This window comes from Simochromis diagramma, unplaced genomic scaffold, assembly GCF_900408965.1.
Source record: "Simochromis diagramma unplaced genomic scaffold, fSimDia1.1 OVJJ01000320.1, whole genome shotgun sequence".
Lineage (NCBI taxonomy): Eukaryota > Metazoa > Chordata > Actinopteri > Cichliformes > Cichlidae > Simochromis > Simochromis diagramma.
The window spans coordinates 9,201,349-9,227,703 of record NW_024386773.1 but is presented as its reverse complement, the minus strand read 5'-3'; the positions used below and the strand labels follow the sequence as shown (position 1 = coordinate 9,227,703).

At 39.3% G+C, this 26,355-nt stretch overlaps 1 protein-coding gene across 1 annotated transcript in view; it reads left to right on the top strand.

Annotated features, from left to right (window-relative positions):
• Positions 1-26,355, top strand: part of tafa3a (TAFA chemokine like family member 3a) — a 101,298-nt gene that overhangs the window by 42,074 nt on the left and 32,869 nt on the right. Inside the window, exon 2 of the mRNA XM_040006981.1 lies at positions 22,946-23,058. Coding sequence (XP_039862915.1) covers positions 22,947-23,058 — 112 coding nt within the window. The 5' untranslated portion in view covers position 22,946. The remainder of the gene's footprint in view (positions 1-22,945; positions 23,059-26,355) is intronic.

Genomic DNA, 26,355 nt, shown 5'->3' with positions numbered 1-26,355 from the left:
CAGTCTTATAGTGATGTGATGTGTGTGAGAGTCCAGTCCTACACCTGGTTCACGGCCCGAATAGCCTGGGGAATTTAGAGACAGATTTATAGCTTGTTATAAAAACTGTTATTATAGTCAGTTAAAATTGCTTTGCAATTATCCATAATGGGTCGTCACAGCAGTTTAGTCAAAAGCAGGATCCCCAGATTTAGATTTAGATATGTTCCGATAATATCTGTCTGTCTGTCCAATTTAGAGAAAGTAGTAGCAAGATTTGAGGCTACAACACTAAGAAATACTGGCTCTATATTTGATCTCTCCTGATTTGTACGATCTATTCATTATACTTTACTCACTAATCATAGCTGACATTATTTTTTCCAAGCTTATTGAACCATACTCTGCACATTTATTTGATTTAACCATAATGCACAATGACAGCCCTCACCAAACCCAATAATAAAAAAAGGAACCACAGAGCAGCACGTAGCTAACGTTTGTGTATGACTGTCAGGAAGACACAGCAGCGGAGCTTTGTATAGAGTAAAACTAAAGTTCTAAATTGCTCTGAGAATTAGCTTGTCCAAACATGTCAGAGGACTCAGTTAGACATCCAATTACTGCCACCGCTCTCCCAGGGCTATCGGCTGGAACAACTTTTATTAACTACTCTCTTATGAAAAATGAATCCAAACAGTCTGCAAATCCTCACTAGATTGGTAAGGGGTCGGGGTTGACGTCTAATCCCATTCGAAAGGTTTGTTCATATTCATGATGGGAGTCACGACAGCCTGTGTGGAACCCTCAGTAGCAGCTTAAAAGAAGAATTAGACAAGTGGCGGCTGCATGAAAACATGCAATAGAGCGTGTCTCAGTGCATTTCAGCTTAGATGTCGTAAGTGTCTGTAAAAGCCTCTCACTGAACATTGTAGTACATAAAATATCCATAGGAACTGGATCCACCCCCTTCTTGCTTTCTTCTTTGAGTCAGACAGTGATTAGATCAGCGCTACACAATGCCAGTGTGTGCTTGAAACCCCCTACAGATGCAAATTTTGTTTTGTTTTTATTGCCTTCTCATCCTTGTTGTTTGGTGTTTAGTTCTCCTTAAGTGACATACTTGCATGGGCAGTGTTTTACTGTGCCCAGATTAAGCAGCCTTGTTTTATTTCATACCGTGTGACTTGGCTTCTCTTTACGCTTGCTTTTCCCCTTTCCCACACGTTGCACTGCGCGTCTATTATTTATGAATGCATGCAAAGCTACTTCTACTGAAGCAAATAGAATGGGAACCCTGTATCACTCCAGAGTAAATAATGCATTTGGCACAAACTTGCAGTCTTTTAAAAGTAGTGGTGGACTTCTAGGTAGGGGAGCGCAGTGTCATCTTGGAACCCAATGTATGCTGGCCCATCTCCCAAAAAGCTGCCCTATGGAGTCTCTGGCACCTACTCTGCTGCCCTAAAGAGCATCTAATTAGGTGCACTACAGTAGTTCCAAGTCATTCTTTTGACTCTACACTTATTATGATTCAGAGCACAGTCCAGCAGCAGAAGACTCATTATTTAAGTGCTAGTATGACTGGTATGGGTGACTTGTTTTCCTAAAAAGAGCTGCTCTGCTCTCAGTCTTTCCGTAAACATGGCAATTCAGCTAAATCTTGCCTCTGAGAACAACAAAACATAATGGTAGAAAACCATCACTTTCCTTATAGATGACCAAAAACGGATTATTCTGTAATGAATTCCAAAGCTATCACATCTGGTCAGCATTTATGCAGAGTAACGTCTGCGCTTCCATTCACTCTGCCAGTATCTAACTTTATTAGAATCTTATTTCCTCTTACAGCTCATCTCTGGAATTGAAAACTGACCTATTTAAGACTCGGCACAGTACTGTAACTGCTGAAGTGCACTGTGTACCTCTCTGAATAAAAAAGGTGACATCATGAAACTGTCATTTCTATGACACATACACACCAGTCACTTTTATATTGGTGCAGAATGTAGGACAGAAAATCTTTGGTTTCACCACGTCTGAGCAAAATGGAGCCACACAAGGGAAGGTTTGGTGGGAGGAGAGGCAGTTAAATCAGATTATATGTAATAAAAAATTCTTATTATAATACTTATTATAATGAGTCACCTCCTGCTTGATGATTAAATAAACAAAATAAAACAAATTGCAACAACTCAGAAGCAGGCTAAACAGTTTTTAGATGGTCTCTTACTCATACATTTTTGCAGCAACTTGGCAGAGAGACATGGTAGATTACAGTATTTTACAACCTGCTTTATGTAAATCCACATATGACTGCACAGAGTACAGTTAGTTTTTATTCACAGTTTTGTAAATGAAAATGAATGCATCTTCAGTCAGTTGTAAAGGTGGACTTTACACTCATAGGGCACTTTATGACCTACACCTTTTATTTTGCATTTTGCAAATATCTAATCTGCCATCAGCGATTTACTGCATTTAGGCAACCTGCCGAAGTTAAAACTGAGTATCTGAATGGAGAAGAAAAGTCATTTTTTGCCATTGTTGTGGCTGCCAGACGGACTGGTCAGAGTATTTCAGAAACTGTTAATGTGCTGAGATTTTCTCTAGGGTTTCCACCCTTTGGAAAAAGAGAAAAACAGCCAGTGAGAGGCAGTTGAGATATCAGAAGTCAGAGGAGAATGCCAAACTGTTTCAACTTGATAAGAGAGCAAGAGTATCCAAACAACCACTTGTCAGAACCAAGTTAACAAGAAGAAGATCTCTGAATGAACAGAGAATCTTGAATCTTGAGCGAAATGGGCTACAGCAGCAGAATACTGCACTGGGTGGCACCCCTGTCAGCTAAGAACAGGAAAGTGAGGCAACAGTTTGTGCATGCTGACCAAAACTGGACAATTAAAGATTGGAAAGATGTTGCCTGGTTTGGTGAGTCTTGATTCCAGAAACATGCAACATTTCAACAGCTGCAACATACAGATAGTAGGGCAAAATTTGGCTGCTGCTGGTGCAATGTTGGAGGATATTTTCTTGTCACATTGTGGGCCACTTAGTATCAACTAAACAATATAAATACCACAGCCTACCCAATGTCACAGAGCTCAGATCAATCTCAACCTGGTCAATGAGTTCAGAGGGATAAAATGATCCCCAAAGTCACCCGATCTCAATCCATAGGAGTATCTTTGGAATATGGTGGAGTGGAAGGTCCGAATCATGGCAAGTATGCATCCCAAGCTGGTAGCAGTGTGATGGAACTAATAGTGTATATTTAGATAAAGGGTCTCCAGCATCACTGAAAAGATGTAAGGGAAAAAAATGCCACTGCAAGTACCGTACTCCACATCTATTATATATATTATGCATTCTTGTAGATTAGATATAGATATTTAAGTGACATTGTCAGTTTGTCCTGCAAACAACAGAGCAGTTGTCATAAATCCAAAATGAAAAATAAGTCAAGAGGCATACAAATAAAACCAATATGTGCCCATTTCCTCAATAATACAGGTTTTGGTTTGAGGTTTGAATAAAACTCACCCCAGATACAGTAGCATTCAGCCAAGTACTCAAATGTTAACAATGCAATATTTTGTATTGCATCTGGAAAAAATATGTGAGGCTGTGCATTTGAAGGTTAAAGAGGACTGCAGGGAACAATCAGAAAAGCATTTTGCTGATTGCTCTTTGTGCTGCTAAAATTCAGTTTTGTGCGGAAGGGAAAAAAGTGCTAGAAATGATTCCGACTCCACTTACTCCTAAACATTGTTGGAGAGCAGCCTTAACTCCACACACAGAGATTGTTGGTCTATGGGTTTATTGCCATCATTACTCATTTTATTTTGGCTTCATTTCTTGATAGTTCTTATCTGCTCAGTCGGTTGTTGGAGCTTAATTGTACGGGTATGAGGACCCGAGTGAATACTGTTTATTGTAGAGTGACTTATATTGCTTTAAAGCAGCAGGATAATTTTCTGCTTCAGCAGACACATTGTTGGATGAAATGTGAAAATAAAGCTTGAATATCCACTTAGCATTACTTTGATCTTATTACAGCTTATGGCTGGCTCACACATTCAGTTTATGTCAAAATACTTTTCACGGTTTTGAATATTCATTGAAGTTGGTAGTACACATAGTACCACACACACACACACACACACACACACACACACAGCATTTTGTGACTAACTCAATATCAGATGTAATAACAGAGCTGCAACGGCAAAATAATTTAGAAAAATAACCAAGTAAATTTCACAAACCTGTCTTACTGTTTAAAATGCAAATTACTCAAATGTATCCTCAAGATCATAAATTCTGTGAGAGAGACTGAGATAGCATTTATCCACATAATTTGTTTTTTGAATTGTGATTCGGATTTAGGTTTTGCATGTTATTAATTACTGGCAGCCCTACGAGTGTTTGTGACTCATACGAAGCTACAAATTAAAGGTTCAAATAACCTATTCTTCCATATTGCAACAAATAACCTGTGCCTTTTTGAAATGCACCACTGATTAATGATAAATAATGCATTTTAAATGATTTACAAACTGCAGATTTAAAAACATAAATGCTTTAAGTATATATAAACTATTAATTAATAAATTACTGACAGGTAAATTGATAATGCCTTTAAACTTCTTTAGTCCTGAGATCAGAAATAGCTAATGACCTAAAGTTACATCATCAGTGAAGCACTTTAAAATATGTTTATCACACACAGATTCACACACCAACTCACGCACCTTGCGGTGGGCATGGTGTCATGCCCAAGGATGCACTTTAGTGGACAACCTGCCGTAATACCCACTATGGCTGTTTGACTGCATACTGCATCTACTGTTGACGACAGAAGCTACTTTCTCCACGTATTTAATTTGGAACACTTTTTATGCAACTCCAAAGGGGATATGTGTCTTCACCTGGAATTGAACCAGCAACCTTTTGCTTGCCAGGTGAATGTATAAACCCCTAATGTTACGAAAATCTTTTTCTTTTGGCTACTCCCTTTAGGGTTTATCACAGAGGATCATCCAACTCCATCTCACCCTATTCGTTGAATCCTATTCTGTTACAGCACGAGCTCCCTCACTACATCTGTATATAATGCTGTAAAAATCATAATGTGATAACTCATTATGCCTGTTTATAAATGGTTAACAGTGGGTAAATAAGTGTCACGAGTAAATGATCTGATGATGAAACGCTCTGTTTACATCTTTCGTCTTTAAGTAGTTTCAGGAGGATGTCATCTCTGCTGCATACTAACAAGCACTGAATGGTGATTTATAAATATTAATGTAACTGTACAGTAAGTCAAGAATTTGTTTTGGAATTTTTTTTAGCTCTCATTGTGATGCTTGACTGGAGATGTACAGTCTGCTGAATGCAGTTTGGTGCGTAATTTGCAAATGTTTTTGAGCAGAAAAGCAAATACAAGTTCTCTGTGCTACTCCTGTTGTCCAAAGCCAGCGTGGCCTACTCTTCCTCTGCTCCCTCGTGCCTGTGCAATGTGATGATGCGGTAGGACAGCTATCTGATCCCTGCTGCGTTGTACCGTGTGTCCGGTGGCACAGAACATGCTGTGAGGACATAAGATGAGTCAGAAGCAAGTAGACCTCGCTGGACTACAATAGTGGAGGAGATGGAGAGATAGAAAAGGACAGGACTAGACACAGGGACTAGCCAACTGTGTCAGAGACTCCAGATACACTAAAACAACCTCTGCCTCTGCACCCTAGGGGATGTTTTCCAGCAGGTCGGAGCCTAATGTTGGCTTCTGGAACTAAGTACACGGCCTCCTCTGGACTGCTGCTTCCAAAATAACACCACACTAAGCCCAGCGGGGAGTAAATGCTGGAACAAGGCCACACTCCTCCACCCCTTTACCGCTGTTTTTCATAACTCCAATTTTCTCTGTCAGCATTAGGCACAATGGGAGCCTGCAAGTCACAGAGTTTGATTGTGGTGAGTTGCTGAACCAGAAATAACTACGGAAATCAAGTTTATACACAGCAGAATTGAAAATCTCTAGCTTCCTCTATCTTTTTGGCTTCAAAACATAGATTCATGGCCATGACTGTAGGGCAGTTTGCTCACCAGATATCTAGGAGCCATTCTTAGATAGTGCAGGTGTTATAATCTTCAAATACTGTTGCAGTTGTATCTGGATGCAGAATGGGGCAAGCTTTACTGGACTAGTATAAAAATACAACTGGCTGCACAGTCTTTATTATGTGTTATCTGACTTTTTGTTGTTACATACTTCAAAATGCTACTTTTTTCTTCTTAAACTATGTTTATAGTTATATTTTATGTTTAAAAATGGGCAGTAATTTAGAACAAAGGAGCAAAATGTAATGTAGAAACATAAGCATACAGAAAAGTGACTATTTTGACAGTTACATAATGCTGTTAAGAATCATTATAGACCTGCACCCCAGATAAAAGTCACCAACAGTGACAGAAAGTCTAGACTCACACTACACAGTGCAGCAGAGGGTTGATAATGAGTCCAGCTTAGATACCCAGGATAACTGGGATAATGGGAGAAAGGAGTGATGTGTGGCTCTTAAGGCAGGTGGCAGATTAGAATGAATTTAAAAAACATCGACAGCAAGGCTCAAAGAAAGTGAGCAGATGAATCACTGGACAAAATACTAATGTTGAAATTGGAAATAAGATAATTTTAACAGCATGTGAGCCACTCATATAGTTTCACTGATGCAGAATAGATTTGGTACTGTTTTAACTGTGTAATGTTGGAAATATGTATTCATTATCTTACCAAAAATAATGACTACTTAAAAATTTTCTTGGCTCTGGGTGTCTATTTGTTGAATTTCTTTAGTAGGAGCCCGAGCCATTCGTCTTATCTCTGTAGATGTTCAGTTGGCACTCTGGACTGAGCCATTAGTGGAGCTATAAAGGCGCACTATGCATGTGCAAAGGGCTCGATGGAGTTGGGACTTTTTAAACTTTAAACATTTTTAATCACATTTGATTGGTGACTCTGTGAGTGGTGTTGTTATGATCTTCTGACCATTGAAATAAAAGCTATTGCTGTGTCTTTACTCCCACATTTAGATAGGGTCTTCAAAATGACTACCTAAATAAGTGTCTGGATAAAGCTGCTGGGTGACAAGACTTTCTTGTAGACTTGCTTCTAGAAGCACTTTGAGAACAAATCTTTTTATTCAACCTGCCTTGATAAAGGCTCAGTTTTGCACAGATTCTGCCAGTGTATTAGAAGCTTGCAGACAGCTCTGTGCACCAGGGATTTCTTTTTAACACAAAAGCCATAACCCTTGCATCTGATGCTTCTGATTAACTTACTCTTCCTGTTAACAGTTTTACATAAAAAACATGCAGAATAACCTTGAACACGAGAAAGCATGAGAAAATGTGAGATGGTGCTCTTCCACCTCCTGATATCCATACATCCATCTTTTTTCTAAAGTGGAAATTAAACTCTTTGGTGTCTCTTTCTGTTGTCCTCGTATGTTTGCCCGAGCTACACTTAGTACATTGCAATTAGTGATTGACACTATAGCAGGTGGATAACACTACATTAAATGGGTGAAACATTAAACTGTACTTAAGCTTCTTGAACCCCTAACAGCTTTTCTGGCAGATATCCTAGCATTCAGTTACTGGCTTTTTAAATATACACTGTAAAAATATTTACTGAAATGTAATTTTGTACTGCAAATTTGTATTTACAGTGGTCATGTTAACCCAAAAGCATGACATTTTATTTTTTTGATGTAAGACAGTTTACCTTATGACATCTATGGGGCTAAATCTAGAATGTTTGCTGGAAAGATGCTGTAGAAGACATTTTTTGTTATTCTGATAAGCATATAGTAGCATGTTGGTCAGGTCACACCTGGAACTGGAGGAGGATATTAGGCTTATTTGAAAAAAATATATAAAGTGTGAACTATAAACTATGATGACATGATTTGGCAAAAGATTTCCTATATGTTAATATATAGTCCATGTGTAGTTTATAGTTATTTTCATAGATGCCCTTCAGTATTGCAGATAGTGAGAGTTAAAATGACAGAAAATAATTAAAACACGTGTCACCGTCTTTTTTAATGAGCCAAACCTGCAAGTTGAACACATCTTATTTTAAGATTTCACAGCCCCTCCTGGTGTTGTGTGATGCTGTTGTATTTACATACTTACATCATCTTGCACTTGACTGCCAACTGAGCCATATGCTGCCGTGTTAATTGTGCATTTGATTACATGCCCGAACTATTCCCTGAGAAGTTATAATTTTGTCAGGTAATCAGTCCTGCTGAGTTAAAGCTGTCACTGACAGCCTGTGTGATGCTCCTCTGTCATTTCTCTTCCCATGGCATTCAGTTGTACAACATGGAAATCTTTTTCTTCTTTCCAGTTATCTCTTGGATTGCTTGGGATTTGTGGGTGCAAAAAACCAAGCAAACCACACGCTTGGAGCAAATTCCATCACTTTATGGAAATGGCCATTCCCTCAATCCATTCATGTAGGGATTTAAGTAGCATGCTTTCCCCTTCATCCTGTCATTACAATCCTTTTGTTAAGCCGTCGTTGCAGCAGCCTTTTGGATCATCACCGTCTGTTTTTCTGCATTTTAACGCATTATTATCAAGAGAGATGCTTAAATTAGGTATCTCGGCGCAAGTAGCTAGAAAATAGCAGTTCATCACAGACAGGCAATTCAGACATTAGAATTGCAGTTGTTTCCCTCAAATGTCACAACACTTGAAAATAATGACAGAGTGTGTTTTACGTTTGCATCTTCTTGTTTCTATGTTGCTTAAATTACTGCAGAAGATCTGTTTTATAAGCTGCAGTCCAGCTGCCCGAGTGTTAAATTCAAATTGTCTGCCTTAAAAAAAATTGAAAGATTTTTGTGTTTTAGTGCACTGATCCACTAAGTGCTAACAATGATACATACTTTTCATACTGCAGTATAACTCAGGTTTGCACGGCTTATTGTTAACATAGATCACAAGATTAATTTGATTCCAACATGAAATTTATCTGTTACAATGAGTTACCCTTACACAGTGATCCAGGTGAGTATTTGACTATTACAGTATTCTGCATTGGGTCTATGTGAATTAGACAAAAACAAAATAGATGAACGAATTACATATTTTGTATTGTTTGATTTCAAGATTGCAACTTAGTGAATCTGAAAGTAAAAAACAGTTAAATTTTGAGTGCTGAAGTAAAAATCTTTTGTTTCATGTATGTTTTCTTTCGTTAAGTCTGATTAACAGTTAATAAATCAATTTATTAATTGACAGACTTGTAATTTGATTTGTTTTACAGTTTGTCAGTTTTACATAAAAATATTCCTGTGTTTAATTTTTTGTTTTCGCACAAAGACGTGCTCATACTTAGTTTTCTGTTAATTGTAGAAAATGCAATTGATAGCCTAGTTTCGTGAAATAGTGCATGAGTGAAACCAGGTATTCATATTATTGTAATACACTTTTGTTGGTGTAGGTTTGGTATTTATTTAAAATTTGGTATCAAAATAAAGCTACCACTTGTGAGATTTCATCAGAAGTGTAAATATTGCAGCAGATGTTACTGTGTCAAAGTTACTGAGGCTGGAACACAGAAAAAGTAAGTCGATTTTTCCTCGCCTTATATATTTATTTTTTTATTTTTTTTATTTTTTTAGCATATAACCCTTTTAAAAATGTTTTAGTTCACATTTTATGTATTTCTTTATTCCAGAAATTCAGTAACCAACATATAAACATCATCTGTGCAAAGATGTTTCTAAAGTGAAACAGTGAAAAATTACAGCACTGTTAATACATAAATATCCAGGCTTTTGTACAAGAAGTCCAATTTTGGCACACATTGGACACCATATATCAGTTAAATTCTTTTAGGTATTTTAGGTAAGAGCAGAAATGATTTAATTTCATTAACATGCCTAAAAATGCTTGTTTTTGAATATTTTTGAAGAATTAACCACATGCAGGGCAGGTGAGTTTAAATGTCCTCTGGCCGTTTAAACTCTGAGGAGCTGGAACTTTGGCACCTTTTGGCCGATTTGCATGATTGATACCTCTTTTTAGTCGTTTGAGCCAATATAATCATGGTAACGATGCCACTTTCACTTCACCCAACTAGAAGTTGCTAGGCCAGACTCACGTGGGCCCAAATTTATGACATGTGGCATATGTCCAGTCACGTGTCTGTAGCTGGGTCTAAAATGGTGGTTGTTGACGGAAATGCCTCTGATGCGGCTAGTTAGCCGCGGTAGCTGCTGATAATCACGGCGCTATATTGGCTACCAGCAAAAATAACTAAGGAAACTGGGACAGTAAGTCAATTTCTGTCTTAGCGCATTTGCGGCGCTACACGTTTTTGTAGTCTTCTTTTGCAGCTCTTTCAGTGAATTTTGATCAGAGCGTGGTGAAACTTCGTGTTTGGAATCAATAATAGCTCTGGAAGCTAACTTTTGTTGTGTTTGGTGGTTTATATGAGGTTTTAGCTGGGATTCAGAGGTTTCTGTGGATGCTACACATGTCGGGACTTATATTTCTGACCCTGAGTTATAACGAATTAAATGGTTATAACTTCCTTTTGCCCCCGGTACTGGGGGTGTGGGTGCTTAACTGGTTTTAATGCCATGTAATTATAACAAATACATTTCAAGTTCATCCCTTACCTAAACCTTAACCCTTCTGACCCATTTTTAGTGACTTCACACCGTAACCCTCCTTCAGTCACCCATGGGTCATAAAAGTGTGGAGGTGCTGTGTCACTTCACTTTGTCTTCCTCCTACATGGCCTGCTCTTAGCGTGTGTGTGTGAGTGGTGAGTATGTTGATGTGTTTATCTGCTTGGTGTGTATGTTTTTCTGTATATGTGTGGATGTGTGTTTCGTCTTTCTGTTTTACTTTTTAAGCACAGTGTTCCAGCATTGTTACAATTCAAGGGCCTACACCTGTCGGCACTCACATTCACACTGTGTGCTGTGTGCTCGGGGGTGGGACATAACTAATAAATAGCGTTGCCTGTGTGAGTTCTTATCCATCAAGATGGCGAAAATATTTTTTCCTCAAAAAACCTTGGTGATTTTAGAAGAGAGGGGAGATCTGGAAGATGCTGAAGAAGAAAAGTTTTTAGAGCAAGAGTCCTTTTGTCTTTATTGAAGACAATGCAAACAGTAAATAGGAGGGTGGGGGAATAGCACATGGAATACAGTTTGGGGCCAGACTCAAACCCAGGCCCCTGTAACGAGGACTCTAACGTTCAGCACATGGGTCACCTGCTCAAACAGGTGATCTATTCAAAGTCGGACAGTTCGTTTGAAAAGACGGATGAGATTGGCAGTCGGTCTGGTCCAAAACAAGCATATGAGAAGCCAGCAAGTAATAAAATGAATGATCTCAAAAAATTGTGAAACTAAGCACCTTCTTGCCCAGGAATTGAGGTACTCTGCATGGCTGCCAGTGTGCCGCAGCCATAACCAACACAAATGGCAGCTTGTAAAGGGTATAAAATCATCTGTATCAGGTGATCTTCCTGATCTAAATTTTGTTCTAGATTCAGGAACAACAGAAAGAAAAATTGTTATGTAAGTAGGCACAAGTGGACAGGAAGACACAGAGTACTTCTTGCATGAAATACAACAAACAGCAAAAACATGCCCCTCATCTGTTGTATATGCTGACACAAACAAGCCATTTGGTGAATGGGACTGAAACTGTTCAATTCCTAATTAAATTAAAAAATGTAAACATCAGTAGTGGTCATTCGTTTATATATTTGTTTGTTAAGATAAATATGTTTTTTCATCTATATCTTGGTTATGATTAATATTTCTTTTTTATGACAATTTGTATCACAAAAAATAAATAGCACTTTTATTCATGAATGTTGACTAACAGAGGGAAATTCCAAATATTAACCATATGTGGTTTGTAATGCTTGGAATTGTCAGATATCTATATTACATGTATTTTACATACATTTTGTATTGGTGTATTGATTTAAAAACAAATAAAAATCAACGTGGTGGTCCATGAGTAACCTAAACATAAAAACTACAAAAAGAAATTTTATGTGCAATGTAAAATCACTTGACAAACACTGGAAAATGTGAAGATAAGACACACAAATGTGCCATAAACAATGTGTTACTTAATTGTAATTCCATAGGAACACCTAGTACTTAAATATGCCGCTGGCAAATCTAATTAATAACCAAGCTTCATGATTTAGAAGTGCTTGATTGCATTTGTATTATAAAACAAAATAAAAACTTAGCCTGGAGTAAGATGTACTTTTCCATGTGACTTATGATAACTTACATGTACTCTAGATGAAAAGCGTATTACTGTACAACATGCACTGAACTTAGGATTTGCTGTGTCTGGTTTAGCAGATTTTGCCATGTTTTCTGTGTCAGTATAAAAGCTGTTTATGTAATTGAGGGAAGGCTTAGCTGGAGGCATGACTACTGGAACGCAACCAGCTGTGTGTCATAATTAGATAAGAGGTAAACAAAAACGCCTAACATAAACAACAACACTGATTTTGTTTTGCCCTCCAACCGCAGCAGCCACCTCGAGCTCGTCCGCTCTGTCATGTATCAGCTGTAAACACACTTCTCTGTCTTAATGGTCACATTGACTCACTGCTGCACTAAGGCGATAGGTGCTTTAGGGTAAGTTTGTTGTGTGAAAGAGTGCGTCAGTGCATCTGTGTGTGTGTGTGTGTGCATTTGTGGGTCCTTTATGAGTGTCCATCAGTCTATAATCAAAGAAATAGCTTTACTTCACAGTGAGTAGCGTTGAGGATCCCAAATAGCAGAAGCAGCACTGGATCAAAGGGTGCAACAATTTTACTGCGGTTGCTATGCAACACAAAATTTGCCATCTACATGCAACATGCGTGTTTACTATCATATGGTTATCCTGATATAATAAGGAAGATAATGTCATGAATTCACCAAGTTAATGTCTGACTTATAGAATCAGTCACTTGTTCAGTTTTGTATACTTGTACAAAAACTATATCTAATTAGCATCTGATTCTTCAAGCCTTTGTGCACCATTTAAATTATTTCATTTTCTTGTGACCAGCTCTCACTCATTACAGCTCAGCACATTAAATCACATGGTTAGACTCAAGAAAAAAACAAAAATATATTCAAGACATTTATTCAAGACATAGAACAAGGTGAAAGGAAAACATTTTGCAACTAAAATAATTTCTTAAAAATCAGACAGCAACAGTGTTGACTCGTTGTTAAACACTGACTTGATGAAAGTCAAGTCAAGTCATGATTGCAGACCAAAAGAAAAATCCCAAGGCAAGGTTACTGCCGGGGCCGGGCATGGGGTTCTGGGGGTGCTTTGTCTCTGGGCTGGGGCCCTGGCTGGGCCTTGGGGGCTTGGGTCCTGGTTGGTGTGTCGCCGGGATTGTGGGCGGGTGGGTGTATGGGGGCTCAGCCCTGGCGCGGGGTGCCGCCGGTGCATCGAGCCACCTGAGGGGCTCTTCAACCGGTGGGGGAGGCTGTTACATCTTTGCAGGAGATCTCCTCTCTCTAAGAACTCACTCTGCAGGTGGGGGAGAGATATAGGAAAAGTGGAGGAAGAACTGACCCTGGGTGTCTATTGTCTTGTGTAGTCTGGGAGATGAGTGGATGATGGGGTGGGTGCAGTTTTCTCTGTGGTGGGGTCGGGTGGGCTGCCCCGGGCTCTGTGGGGCCGGGCGGCGCTGCTGAACTGGGCGCCGGTCCGGATGGGCCTGAGCCCCCTTGCCCTGGTGGGTTCCAGAGTATGGGGGTGCCTACTGGGGTCAGCGGGGGAGCTGGATGATGGGCCACTTGCCCCTCCCTTCCTTCCCTCCCCATCTCCAGCTGCCTCCCTCTTCCCTCTCCACCACAATCACCCACACATGCAGGGCCGTGGGGTGAAGGTGTGTCACCAGGGTGCAGGGGAGGCATCCCCCCCTTCTGTCCCACTCTGGCTGCCTGTGCCTCAATTTTATCCCAGAACTTAGACATTCACATTACTCACACTCTCATAACACATACATATAGGACCTTGGGGGTGGGCATGCTACACGGCATCCAGAAGACCGTCAGGGTGTACAACCTCACCCCTGGCGCCGTTGCCCACCTCTCAATTTTAAATACACGTATACATTGAGGGCTATCAGGAGGGGCTATGCGCTTACCTGCTGCTCTCTGGCAGGTAGCTCCATGCCCTCCTGGGTTTTAAAGGCACCTTAGAACACACATGCATCAACACTACATATGAGCGGGCGGAGGTTGGTTTGGAGTCTTCACACCCCCCGTTCTCTGTTGCCTGTTGGGGCGGGGGGCTGGGAGGAGGAGTTGGCCATCTGATTGGGGTCTGGAATGTGGGGCCTCCCTGCTGCTGCGGAGTCGGGGCGGTCTGCTTTTCTCCACCCCAGGGAAGAGGGTAACACTACCTGGGTCTGGGTGCAGTTTCCCCCTCTAGGGGCAAGGGTACCTAGACCTGTGGTATAGAGTACGCTTGGGGAGTGTGATTGTGTGTACAGTGTCCCTTTGTGTCTGTCTCCACGTTGGGTGAGTGCTGAGTATTTGCATATGAGAGCATGATGGTAATGAATGGATGTTCGTATCTGTGTGTGCCTGTTTGTCTGTGTCTATATGTCAGGTCGGGTATCAGACGCCACCTCCCTAGGGACATCTCAGGCCCTCCAAGGTATGGAGGCCTATCTCCCCCCACCACTCCCCCTGCCAGTGGCAGACGCCATCAGAAATCGGTGCATTGGTGGTTCTTGGTGTCCGGGGATGGGTGTTCAGGTACGCACCGGCTCACTCTTGTTGGCTGCTTGTTAGGGCCTGGAGCCTGGGGCTTGCTCGGGCCCCCTTTCTCAAGAGGTGATCCAGGTGATTGATATATATATTTTTTGTCTGTTTGTTTTTTTGTTTTTTGTTTTTTGCCCTTTATCACCGTTCCTCTTCTCCACTGTTTTTCTTTCCCCACCTCTCTTTCTTTCTCCCTTTTCTTCCCCCCAGTCATGTCTGTCCCATTTGTAGCAAGTGAAATAAAATAAAATAAACAATAAAAACAAAGGTCAATTACATGGACCAATACGGCAAGGCCGGGATGGTCCATTTGGTAAAGTAAATCCATTGGACATCTTTCTTGGCCTTTAGACAATAATTCTGATGGCAAAAGAACCAAACGGGACAGGTGGGGGGAAAAAAAAAAAGAAAAAAGAAAAATCCCAAGGCAGACTCAGACTGATATATTTAGTGCTTTAATGTGGAAGTAAGTAGAGTTTAGGTAACAAAGACAGTTGGTAATCTGTGTTTTAATGAGTGGGCAGGCAGGTAAGTTTGCAAAGAGCTTACAGACTTTTGCTTGTCTGAGTCAAGATGGAGGATGGGGATGGGATGCACTGTTCCGAGGCTTCGGCGCGTGTGTTGAGACATCCAGAAAAGCTTTTATGAAGCGCTCTCCGAGCCTTGCTTTTTTAAGGACAAGGGATGTCACTGATGATGGATGGATGGACATAATATGCTTGAAGTATATGAAGTATGCTACTACTATAATACTCACCAGTTGTGTTTTTGTTTTCTTTGCAAAGTATTTGCTGTGTGCCAAGCAACTGGGGTACAACAACACCTGATCTATGGGTATCATCTATGCAGTTGCATATATCCAAGCCTTTGTAGGCTTGCTGTGGGATACTTGTACGCCCCTGCCTCCTCAGTACCATGTGAAAGGGTTTTTGCCAAAGCTGGAGAGGTTATTACCTAAAAGAAAAACTACCAGCGCGGAAAGAAAATATTATTTCTTACTTTTTGTCATTTCAGTATTCAAAAGCACAATCCCTGTCCCATCATTTTAAAACATTGGAACAGTTTTAACATAAACGTCTCGTATCCTGTTGTATTTATTTAAACACTGACTGTAATCATATGGACATTTATAGACTTCTGTTTGTTTTAATTAAAAAAAAAGTGTTTTTGGTAGTGATTATACACAGATACTGTTGTAAGACAGCTAAAAGGCCACGACAATAAAAGTTTTGAACAGCAGGGGGGTTTGTGTGCAAATGAAGCGTTTCCTGAACCAAGTGGATGGAAAGCTTCAACGCTTCATGAGACTTCATCCGGCCATCAGCACTGGAGAGATAAACTCCAGCATTCTGAGTGCACAAGGTGTCAGTTAAACTGGAGGGCAGCATAACCAAGGAATTCCTGGGAGAGAAGATGAGAAGGTGAACCACACACAAGGAGATAATTCTAGATAGTTAGGCTTAGACCCTGTCATTACCATGTATAGCTACCTAAACAATCTGGCAATAAGTGGGGGAAAAGTCTATCCTTAAGTATTACAGATGATGAGATAATGGCACTCAGGTGTGATGAAACAGCTGCTGCAGCCCCTGACCACGCCTACTGGAAACCCCAGTTACACAAACACCTGAGAGCTGGAGAGACAGCAAGAGGGCATAGCAAAAACAGAAGGGGGGGCTCTGTGGAGCAATAAGTGCTGGGAAGATTTCATGTTATTTATATCTTCAGTTAAGTAACAGTTTGTTTAGGCTCAGGTAATGTTTTTTTAATAGACTTAAAAAAAAATTGAAATAATCAATTCAGCTTTTTTTCAGTTGCAGTACAATCTGCCATGATCTCACTCTGTCCTTTGCATCCTCTTCTGCCACACCAGTCCTCTTTGTGTTCTTCTTCACTGTAGCCAAGCTTCATATCTTTATCCAGCATATCTTCAACACCTCCTCTTAGTATGTCCTCACTTTGTCTCCAAACTGCTCAACCTTATCTGTCTCTCTGATATAGTCATTTCTAATCCTGTCCCTCCTGGTGACTCCCAATAAAAATCCTACAATTTTCAGCTCCACCACACTGAGCTCGACTTCCTGCCTTTTTGTTAGTGTCACTGTTTCTTGCTCTTGCTAGTGTCACACTCTTGCTGCTGTCCTTCTGTCACAAATCAAAAAATATATAACAAATACCTTAAATAAGCAGACACTATAAGGGTTAAATATGTTTTGATTTTCTATGCAGGCTTTTTGTTTATTGTGGCTTATAAATGTGTCTTTTGACAATAAAATTTACAGACCCCTGTGCTATAACCCCCCCGCCAGTGGTTCAGGTTCAGGTTACTTTATGTGTACCTGTGGGTTTAGCCTGCAGATGGTGAGTCATCCATCCACATTTTCCAAAACAGACAGACAAAAGATAACCATAATACAGCATAATGAAGAAAAATAATAATAACAAAAAATAATAAATAATAAAAAATGCCCTGCATGGTTTTATGTTGTTGCTTCACAGCATGAAGGTTTGATCCTTGCTGTGTGGAGTTTGCATGTTCTCTCTTTGCTCCCGTGGGTTTTCTCTGGTTGCTCCAGTTTCCTCCTGCACGCAAAAAATATGATTGTTCGGTTAATTGGTGCTTTTAAATTGGCCATAGTTGGAGATGTATGAGTGTGTGGTTGTTTGTCTCTCTGTTTTAGAACTGCGATGGATTTGTGACCTATCTGGGGTGTACTCTATCTTGGCCAATGGTGAAGGATCGCTGGCAAATAAATTTTAATCATTGTATCATTGTGATATTAATAAATAAAATTAAGACATCACAAAAGACTGCTGGAAAATAGTATTTAATTTTATTCACACATACTATACATTTACAATGCACCACACGAGCAAACTGCCAGTGTGTATAGTTATTTGTATATTATCAGTAAAGTCGTGTGAAATAACACGTTTCAATTTTTTATTCAGTTGGCATTGAGAGTTTGGAGTCTATTTCAGGAATGCACCTACCAAGCTTATTATTACTGCAGCCATAACTTATGAGATGAGGTGCAAAGGTTGGAAAAGACTTGTTGGGTGCATCCAAACTGATCAACACAACATGTGTATGTGTGTTTCCATCATGTAAAAATCTGCCTTAATGTGTCCCCAAAATAATTCCACCCCATTCAGGGCATTTTGTGATGAGCCACCTGGTCTCAGTGCCACATCAGTCAGGTGGAATAATTTTCTTGTTAACCAGCTCCAATAAGCCACCTGAACACTACAGACGCAAGATGGAAATTGGAGTATAATGTGCTAAAATAGATTTAGATTTGGAATAAAACCTGACATCCTAGCAGCTCCAAACCAAAACTCTGCCGTCACAGACATTTCATTTTCATAAAGCACAGTGGCGTGCTCTCAAATTCCAATTATTTCTGGAGTTCAGTTGTCAGATCAGCTTTCTTGTTGGAACAAATCGCAAATAAGTAAAATAAGAGTAAGACGCTGAAATGTTTAATGTGAGTCTAATACTTTTTTTTCTTCTTAGATAAACAGGGATGGAATAAATTGGTAAACTAACAGTGAGATGGAGTCCATTACAAGTGGTGTTTTTCTAGTAGTGATCTCTACTTTGCCCCAGCAGACCAAAGAAGTGAAGACATATTTTTTAATCATGTTACCACTTCATCTGGTCTAATGTTGGAGGCGGTATGTGTTAGTGTTGCACCAAACGTCTGAGAGTACAGGTGAAAATTAGTTTTCAGACTCTGTGGGAGTTAATTTAACTCGTCAGTCCCCTGCCGAGCAAAGTAAAAGATCAAATCAAGCCCTTAAATTACAAAGGATGCAACGGTGTGTATCTGTTATTTAATGTCTTGTGGAAGTCACACAAGTTCACATGGTATATCGGGTTGAGTGTGGAAGCCTGTGGAAAGCTGATTTAAATGCATTTAGTAACTCATTAAAAGTTGCTACAGTTTTTTTATACTTTAAAAAAAAATTCATAATGGAGTTTGTGTATACTTGGTACATAATATATAGTATTTAAAGGCATTGACAGGTACTTCAGCCCACCACACAGTTAGTTCCCGATGTCACTTGTTTGCCTCACTTGAGATCCATGCAGGCTTCTTGTTTTTTGGTTTCACATAATCCCAATAACAGCAGCAACATAAACCTAAACCCCAGACTTCAAATAGTCCCTTGATGAATTTATGGTTGATATTACAGACACTGTGTCTATGTTTTTCTACAGTCTGTACGTGCTTTTAACATCCTGATTGCATCAGCTGTCTGAGCCTGTACAGAATTAGAGTGCCGTGTTAATATCTCACCAGCTCTGGCTGGCAGTACAAAGGCAGTCACAGTAAAACATCTCCCTCATATGTGAGACTCTGCCAGATAAGCAAGGGTTGATCTTTTTGCACGAAACCAAACATTTTACTAATTTGAGTTGCTGCACTGGAACAGAGTTCAAAGCAGAGCTGCGATTTGCGGCTGCTTTCTCATGAGAGAGGAGACCAGCTCTGTTGGCAGCAAGACGAGCCGCTGATTGTTCCACTCTCCATGGGCCTCTCAGATGAAGATGGAGAGTATTGCAGGACAACAATCATCTGAAAGTACACAAATTTTACTGAGCCGAGCATTGTAAGACAGACCACACAAATAGCAACACTCACAGATAGGAAGTAGGGAGAGAAGAGAGAAAAAAATAGTTAATTTGTTGCTCCAGAACTGGTGTTATGAATTTTGTGAAATTATTACTGAATCCATCTGTTGCAATTTCATTCAAATTCTACATCTGCAGCTCCATATCATTGGACTGCATATCACTTGAGCTTTTGGTGAAATAAAACACAATAATTTAATACATGAACCCCAGAGGTGTTCACAAGTGAATATGACTTCAAAATTATAGGCTCAGTCATACCAGGTAGTGATACAGCAAACTGATCTGGGCTTTGTTGCAGAGGCTTACAGAATTTATTATGTTTTTACAAAATGACTATTTTCAGAGATATTTTATAAGCTACTGCAGTTTTGAAGCTAATGGCTAATGCACAAAAAGGACAAAAAGATTCTTAAGTTTGTTTGTTTGCTTCTTTCCCTTTATCACTTGTTATCCTGGAGTTCCCTCAGCTTATTCATTAGCTTTAAGGGAGGGGTATCAAACATATTGCATGTTGATGTCAGTATTAACATACTGAAGTGTATGGAAAGTAGTTCAATGAATGATAAAGAGGTTAAATGCTACTTTTTGTTTAATTTCCTGGGATGTGGATGTTATGAGCAGTGTTGGTCAAGTTACTTGAAAAAGTTAATCAGTAACTAATTACTGATTACTTCCCCCCAAAAGTAATCCCATTACTTTACTGATTACTTATTTTCAAAAGTAATTAATTACTTAGTTACTTAGTTACTTTTTAAAAACACGATTTACAACCTGAATAGGTGATAAAGCGATAGATCTTTCAGCCCAATTCTACTTTTTCTGCATAATCCATCATACAAAATGTAATCAAATGAAAAAGTCTCTTTTTAAAACTTGTTTTATTAGTTTTAATCTTTTAACTTTATGCATCAAGCAAAACTTTAATTACATGCAACATTCTCTGACTGGAAGAAATTTGTTTAACATTTAAACCTATTTTCTGCACATTCCAGCACATAAAATAAAATATTTAAAATAATATATTTATTTGTGTTTACACTCAGTCTTTCAAATAGATGCAAGTGCAACACAGCAGAAAATAAATAAAATCAAAGACTAGCGGTCCTGTTGCTCTATTTTCACCTGTAAAGCAGGAGTGGAGTAGGTGGAGGTTTGCCCTGGTGCAGGTGTGCCGCAGCGGTCAGTTGAAGAATCCGCGAGTTTCTCTGTGAATTTCCCATTACGTGGTGCTTGCTTGGAACTTCAGGGGTTTTTTTTCGCTGTAAAAAGACTTTTTCTTCCCACGCACAATGGACACTAATATTTTTGTCACTTTTTATGGAATCAAACTCAAAGTAAGGTCAGTACTTCCACGCTTTAAACGCTGCACGGTCATACTCTCTCCCGCACTAAATATATTATCCATTCTTGATCTGCACACAGCTGTTGCCACGAATGTCGCACTCGCTTACATCACTGTCATGAGACATTCTCACAAATAAATCACGGTTTTAGTAATGGAGTAACGCAGCGTTCCTACGGGAAAGTAACGGTAATCTAATTACCGTTTTTGGAATAGTAATCTCTTACTTTACTCGTTACTTGAAAAAAGTAATCGGATTACAGTAACGCATTACTTGTAACGCGTTACTGCCCATCTCTGGTTATGAGACAAACTTTAACATTGTACTTTGCTCTTCTGAAAACATCTCAGGAAGCCCATCGGACCGTAAATGTAAATAGATGGTTCATTGAATATGAACATTTTTTCATATAAAGGGAAAAGTGTAGTTTTCATTTTTCATGTTTCCATGCAGTGTAGCATGAGCACTAATGACTTTGAGATGCCTGCTTTAAGGTTATTGTGCACAAATCGGTGGTTTGGCAGTTAGCTGATACAGTTACTGATACTATCATCCTGGTTTCACACATTCAAATGTCAGTGCAAGTGTAATGTAATAAGTTGAAATGTGGTGGTGACGACAGCACAAGCTTTGTGGAAATGTTGTAGATTTTACAGCTATTCATCTGATTGTGTCCAAATTATTTTCCTTTACCTGACTAAGCAGTTTTGTTGTCTAAACCAAACCAAACTACAAACAAAAATGAAAACTACTTGTCTGACTACTACAGAGAGGAAACCTCAGCACCAGTGAATTTCTTTGTCCAGGACTCTTTGCAGTCCTGTGAAAAATTAAATAAACCCCATGATTTAAGAGCCAAGTAGAAGTAGATTTAAGTAATTGTTTTCTTTATAATGATCAGTCTCTCACAGCACTATGGAGGAATTTTTACTGTTCTTTATAGAACTGCTTTATGTCACTGAGATTTGTGGGCATTAATTTGCATAGATCTCTCAAGAGGCACAGGAATTCATTTGGGTGAGATCTGGATTTTGACTGGACCATTGATTCTTTTTTTTATCCATTTTCTTGTGGATTTGCTTTTATGTTGATGGTGATTGTTCTGTTGCATCACCAAGTTTCAGCTAGGCTTTAGCTGTTTTACAGATGACCTCCCATTTGACTCTAGAATACAGAGTACGGAGGAGTTCACAGTTTACCCAAGAACTGCAAGGTGTCCGGGTTCTGTGGCTGCAAAGCAAACCCAAACCCCTCCAACACTGTGTTTGACAGCTGGTATTTGGTGTTTGTGCTGATATGCTGTGTTTGGTTTTCACCAAACATGCCACGATGTCAGACATCGCCACTTAGATCTCATCAGTCCAAAGAACATTGATCTACAAGTCTTGTGGTTTGTTCATGCGCAACTTTGTAAACCTAAACTGTGCTATCTCCTTCTAGAGGTCTTTCTCTTGGCAGCCCTTCAAAACAAGATATACTTGTTTAATCTGTTTCAAATTGTACTGTCATGAACTTTTTGGAGCTGTTGGGTTTTTCTCAGTTTCTCTGAGCATTGCACCATTTGACCTTTGGATACATTTGCTGGGACGTCTGCACAATATCGTACAATTGTGTTAACACCACACTAGCAAACTGCCAAAACCTCTGTTTTCATAGATATGATATTAATTAATCAGTCCTGTGAAAACAATCTCCCTGTTTTCATGTAACTGTGTGAATTTATTTAATAATAAATAAATACAAAGCAGTTGTGCTTGTTGTGTCCCACTACATGGAACCAATGGGAAAACAGCATGCATTTCCAAAAAACCAAGAAATAACTGAACTTTGACAAGGTGTGTATATTTCCTACTGATCCAAAGCTCATCAGCACAACTCAATTCAAGAGAAATAATTTAATTTTGAATTTTCTGCATTTTCAAACACATGAATAGATACTGGTAGATTGATTTTGTTTGTGTGGGTTGGTTTAGTTTGAGTTAATCCAGTTAAAACTCAGTAGATTCCACCTGTGACTGCCAAGTCATAGCTATGAGAATTTGTGTCCTTGAACTGAAATGAGCCAGACTGTATATCTGGGTGTTCATATTATGCAAATATGGCTAACTCCTGATTTTGTTGTCCTGTTTTTCCAGAATGCAGGAGAGGGACCTACAGAGCATGTACGGAAGGGCGCTGCTGCTGACCGTCTGTATGGTGTCTCTCTGGGGACAGCTGACCAGTGCATCGTCACATAGGAGCCACATAGGTACACTGCATGTCCTTCCATTCATTAGTTTCCCATTGACCAGTGGCTGAACAGAGTGCTATCTTTCATAAATCATTGTTCATTCATACTATACAGAAACTCAGAAACACACACACAGCAGGATGTTCTGGGCAGGATGCCCAGAACAAATAAAGTCTGTTACTATGTCTGATCAACCTCTGTAGTGAAGAAACTCAGGAAAGCATATAGTCACTGTATTATCCCATTAAAAGCCAGCAAAATCTTGTGAAATGATTTTTTTTGAAAATAATGAGCTTGTTTGACTTCAAGATGGGCAGAAAAGCAAAAACCAGGAGCAGCAGACTGTGACAAACACACCAGCAGAATACATATTTAAAGGCAATTCATGCTCAGTTAGAACAAAAACAAACACATGCTATCACTGTGCTCACATTGTCCTTGAAATGTCTAGTTAAGTAGATGGTAATGATTATTGAGAGAAGCCAATAAATTTCCCTGCATACACTTCTTTGTAATTTACTTCCCAGGGATTTATACCAGTACCTGTTAGGAATTATGCATGCATATTGTGTTATTAAATTTTTATTCTGAGCTGTAAATCATCGCTTTAAGTTTCTATTTTACTTGCTATGATGGGCTAACATTTCCCCCCAAAAATATAACACCTGATGTGTTTTCTGATGTGGAAGGATTACAGTTGAGTGCTTTCAGTGGATCCATTCTGACCAAATTGGTAGCCCAGTCACAGCATGTCAGACCCAATTCCTTATAGCTCAGCCACATGTTGTGGTCACATTTCATCTCAATGACTTTTTAAAAAGAAATTGATATGATTTGTTCAACTTTATTGGCTTCTAAACAGCAAGGCAAAGATGTACTTTAAGGTTGTGTTTTGTGCACATTAAAATTCAACAGTTTAGCAGTCTTGTAAGTCAAGCATCAAATGGAAAAAAGTAATACCAGTACACTAAGTGCATGCATGCGTCTCAGTGTGTGTGTGTGTGTGTGTGTGTGTTTGAAGCAGAGGACAAGACCTTTCAAAGCGATTTTCCTTAATGGAGAGATGGCCTGATCCCTGGGCGTAACGGTAGAAACTGTGACTACACATTGAGATAATGAGCCTTATTCCACTGGAGGACAAACAGCACACAGTGGCTAGAGGGAAACAGCTCCATGTTAGCTGAAAACATATAACCAGCAAAAGACTTTGATAGAGCCAAAACAGGATGGACTACACAAGGAGACTGTACATATTATATGTCACAAATGGATTGCACTACATACCTTGTCTGTGTATGTTCAAATCAAATCAAAAACAGAGGCTGATAAATATGGCAAATATAACTGTATGTCAACCTGTTTTTTGACTTTGCTATTGCTAGATTAATAATTTGATTCATCATTCATAGGTGCACAGCTATTGAATATTTTCTTGTTAACTTAAGGTATACGTTTTAGTAAAATGTAACCATTCAACTTTTTAAATCAGTATGGAGAGCTCCACCACATCTAACTTTGTGTTCCTGTGTCCTAAACCAGCATTATTCACATTTACTTATTTCACTATAATAGATTCAGTGTTCTATAAAACACATTTCCATTACACAACCAGTGATATTGTATTGCGTCTTAAATCATTTTTACTTTATATTTTAAGTGCATTGTATATAACTGCACCAACATCAACCGAACAATCAGACATGATAAAATAAAACAACTAAACATAATAAAAATATAATTTTTCCACTGTGAACACACAGCATTCAAAACAAATACAATGTGAAATGTATACATGATGTGCAAGAGTGGAAAGCAGTCTCACCAGCTTTTCCTCAAGAAATATGAAATAAAATATGGAACATTCCAAAATATGGAGCATAAAAGATAAAATACAATATATGGACAAACGCTACATACCTTTCCATACTCTTCTGTGTGCTTTGGCGTTTCACATTTTTCATTGTTTGAACAAAGACCCCCGGTACTCATAAAGAATTATTTTCACATTGTGATGTACGATAATGTGCTTTTAGCTCTGTGACAGCAGTGTGGGGCAGGGCTTTTCCTGGTTAATCATGACCATGCACAAAGGCCCATAAAGGAAAGGTGCTCTGACTTTGACTGGTCTGCACAGGCTTACCTCACCCAACATCTTTCAGATAAACTGAAACCACAAGCCACACATAATAACATAATTACATAGTGTATATAACCCGATCACCTCTCATTTCACGATTTTTCCTAAAATGGATTTATTTGCCGTATAGTTAATTTTGAGGTGTATGGGGAAACTACATCAGTCATTTTCACCCCAATAGAATCAATGTAAAATGCTGCACTCAGCAGGCCTGTTTACACACATTTTGATGTGAAGGCTGTTATAATATGAGTCAGAACTAATGATATGTGACTGATGAATTAAATATGTAGGAAGGTATAGTGAGTTAAAATAACAAATTATTATTTTCACTGCTCTGGCTGTGCAGAGCAGTTGGGGGATGAACTGAACAGAGTCCAGAGTGTGGAGAACTTACCCGAGCAAGCAAAGGGTGAAAGCTGGAGCACAGCAGCAGAATTGGATGTTTTGGGTGATCTGTAATGATAATAATTATCTAAATCATTTCAACCCTATAACTGAATCCTAACAGCTGACTTTGTCAAATATTTATTATAATTAGAAAAACTAGGTGACACTTAACAACTTAATTCCTTCAGGAAATTACTTCTTTGCCTTTGCTGTGGTCAAAATGTCCACATACTTTGGCCATGTTTCATATTGTTTCTGTTTTGGAGTGAGCATCAGGACAGCTTGCCTTTTCGCCTACCCGTGTAATAAACTAATCATTCCAATCAATATGTTCTTTATATATCTCTGTAGACTGACAGTAGAACACCAAATCCGACTAGTTTGAGCGCAAACATGCTGGATAAACCATTAAATCATCAGGCTTACATTGAACTCTCATTGTTTTTGCATTTGTCCCACTCGTGTGGTTTGTGTGCTTATTCCTGTGATTTATTAGGAGAGAGAGAGGGCCAATGAAAGTAGTCTGGCCTGTTCTGCCCGGGCTGCGCTGACACTTCTGTAATCACGTAGCCTGTCCCTGAGCTACAGAGGTCAAGCCAAGGTGCGCCCAATAAACAAACCTCTTTAGCCCTTCTGTTTACTGAAGTGGGGGCTTTGCCAAAGCAATTGAACCTTTCACCATTGCCTGACTGGAGCATGCTGAGCTTACAGCGTGCACACATAACCCCTGTAATAAGACCACCGCATCCCCCAAAGCACTATCTACATTCATTAGCCGGTCATGAAAG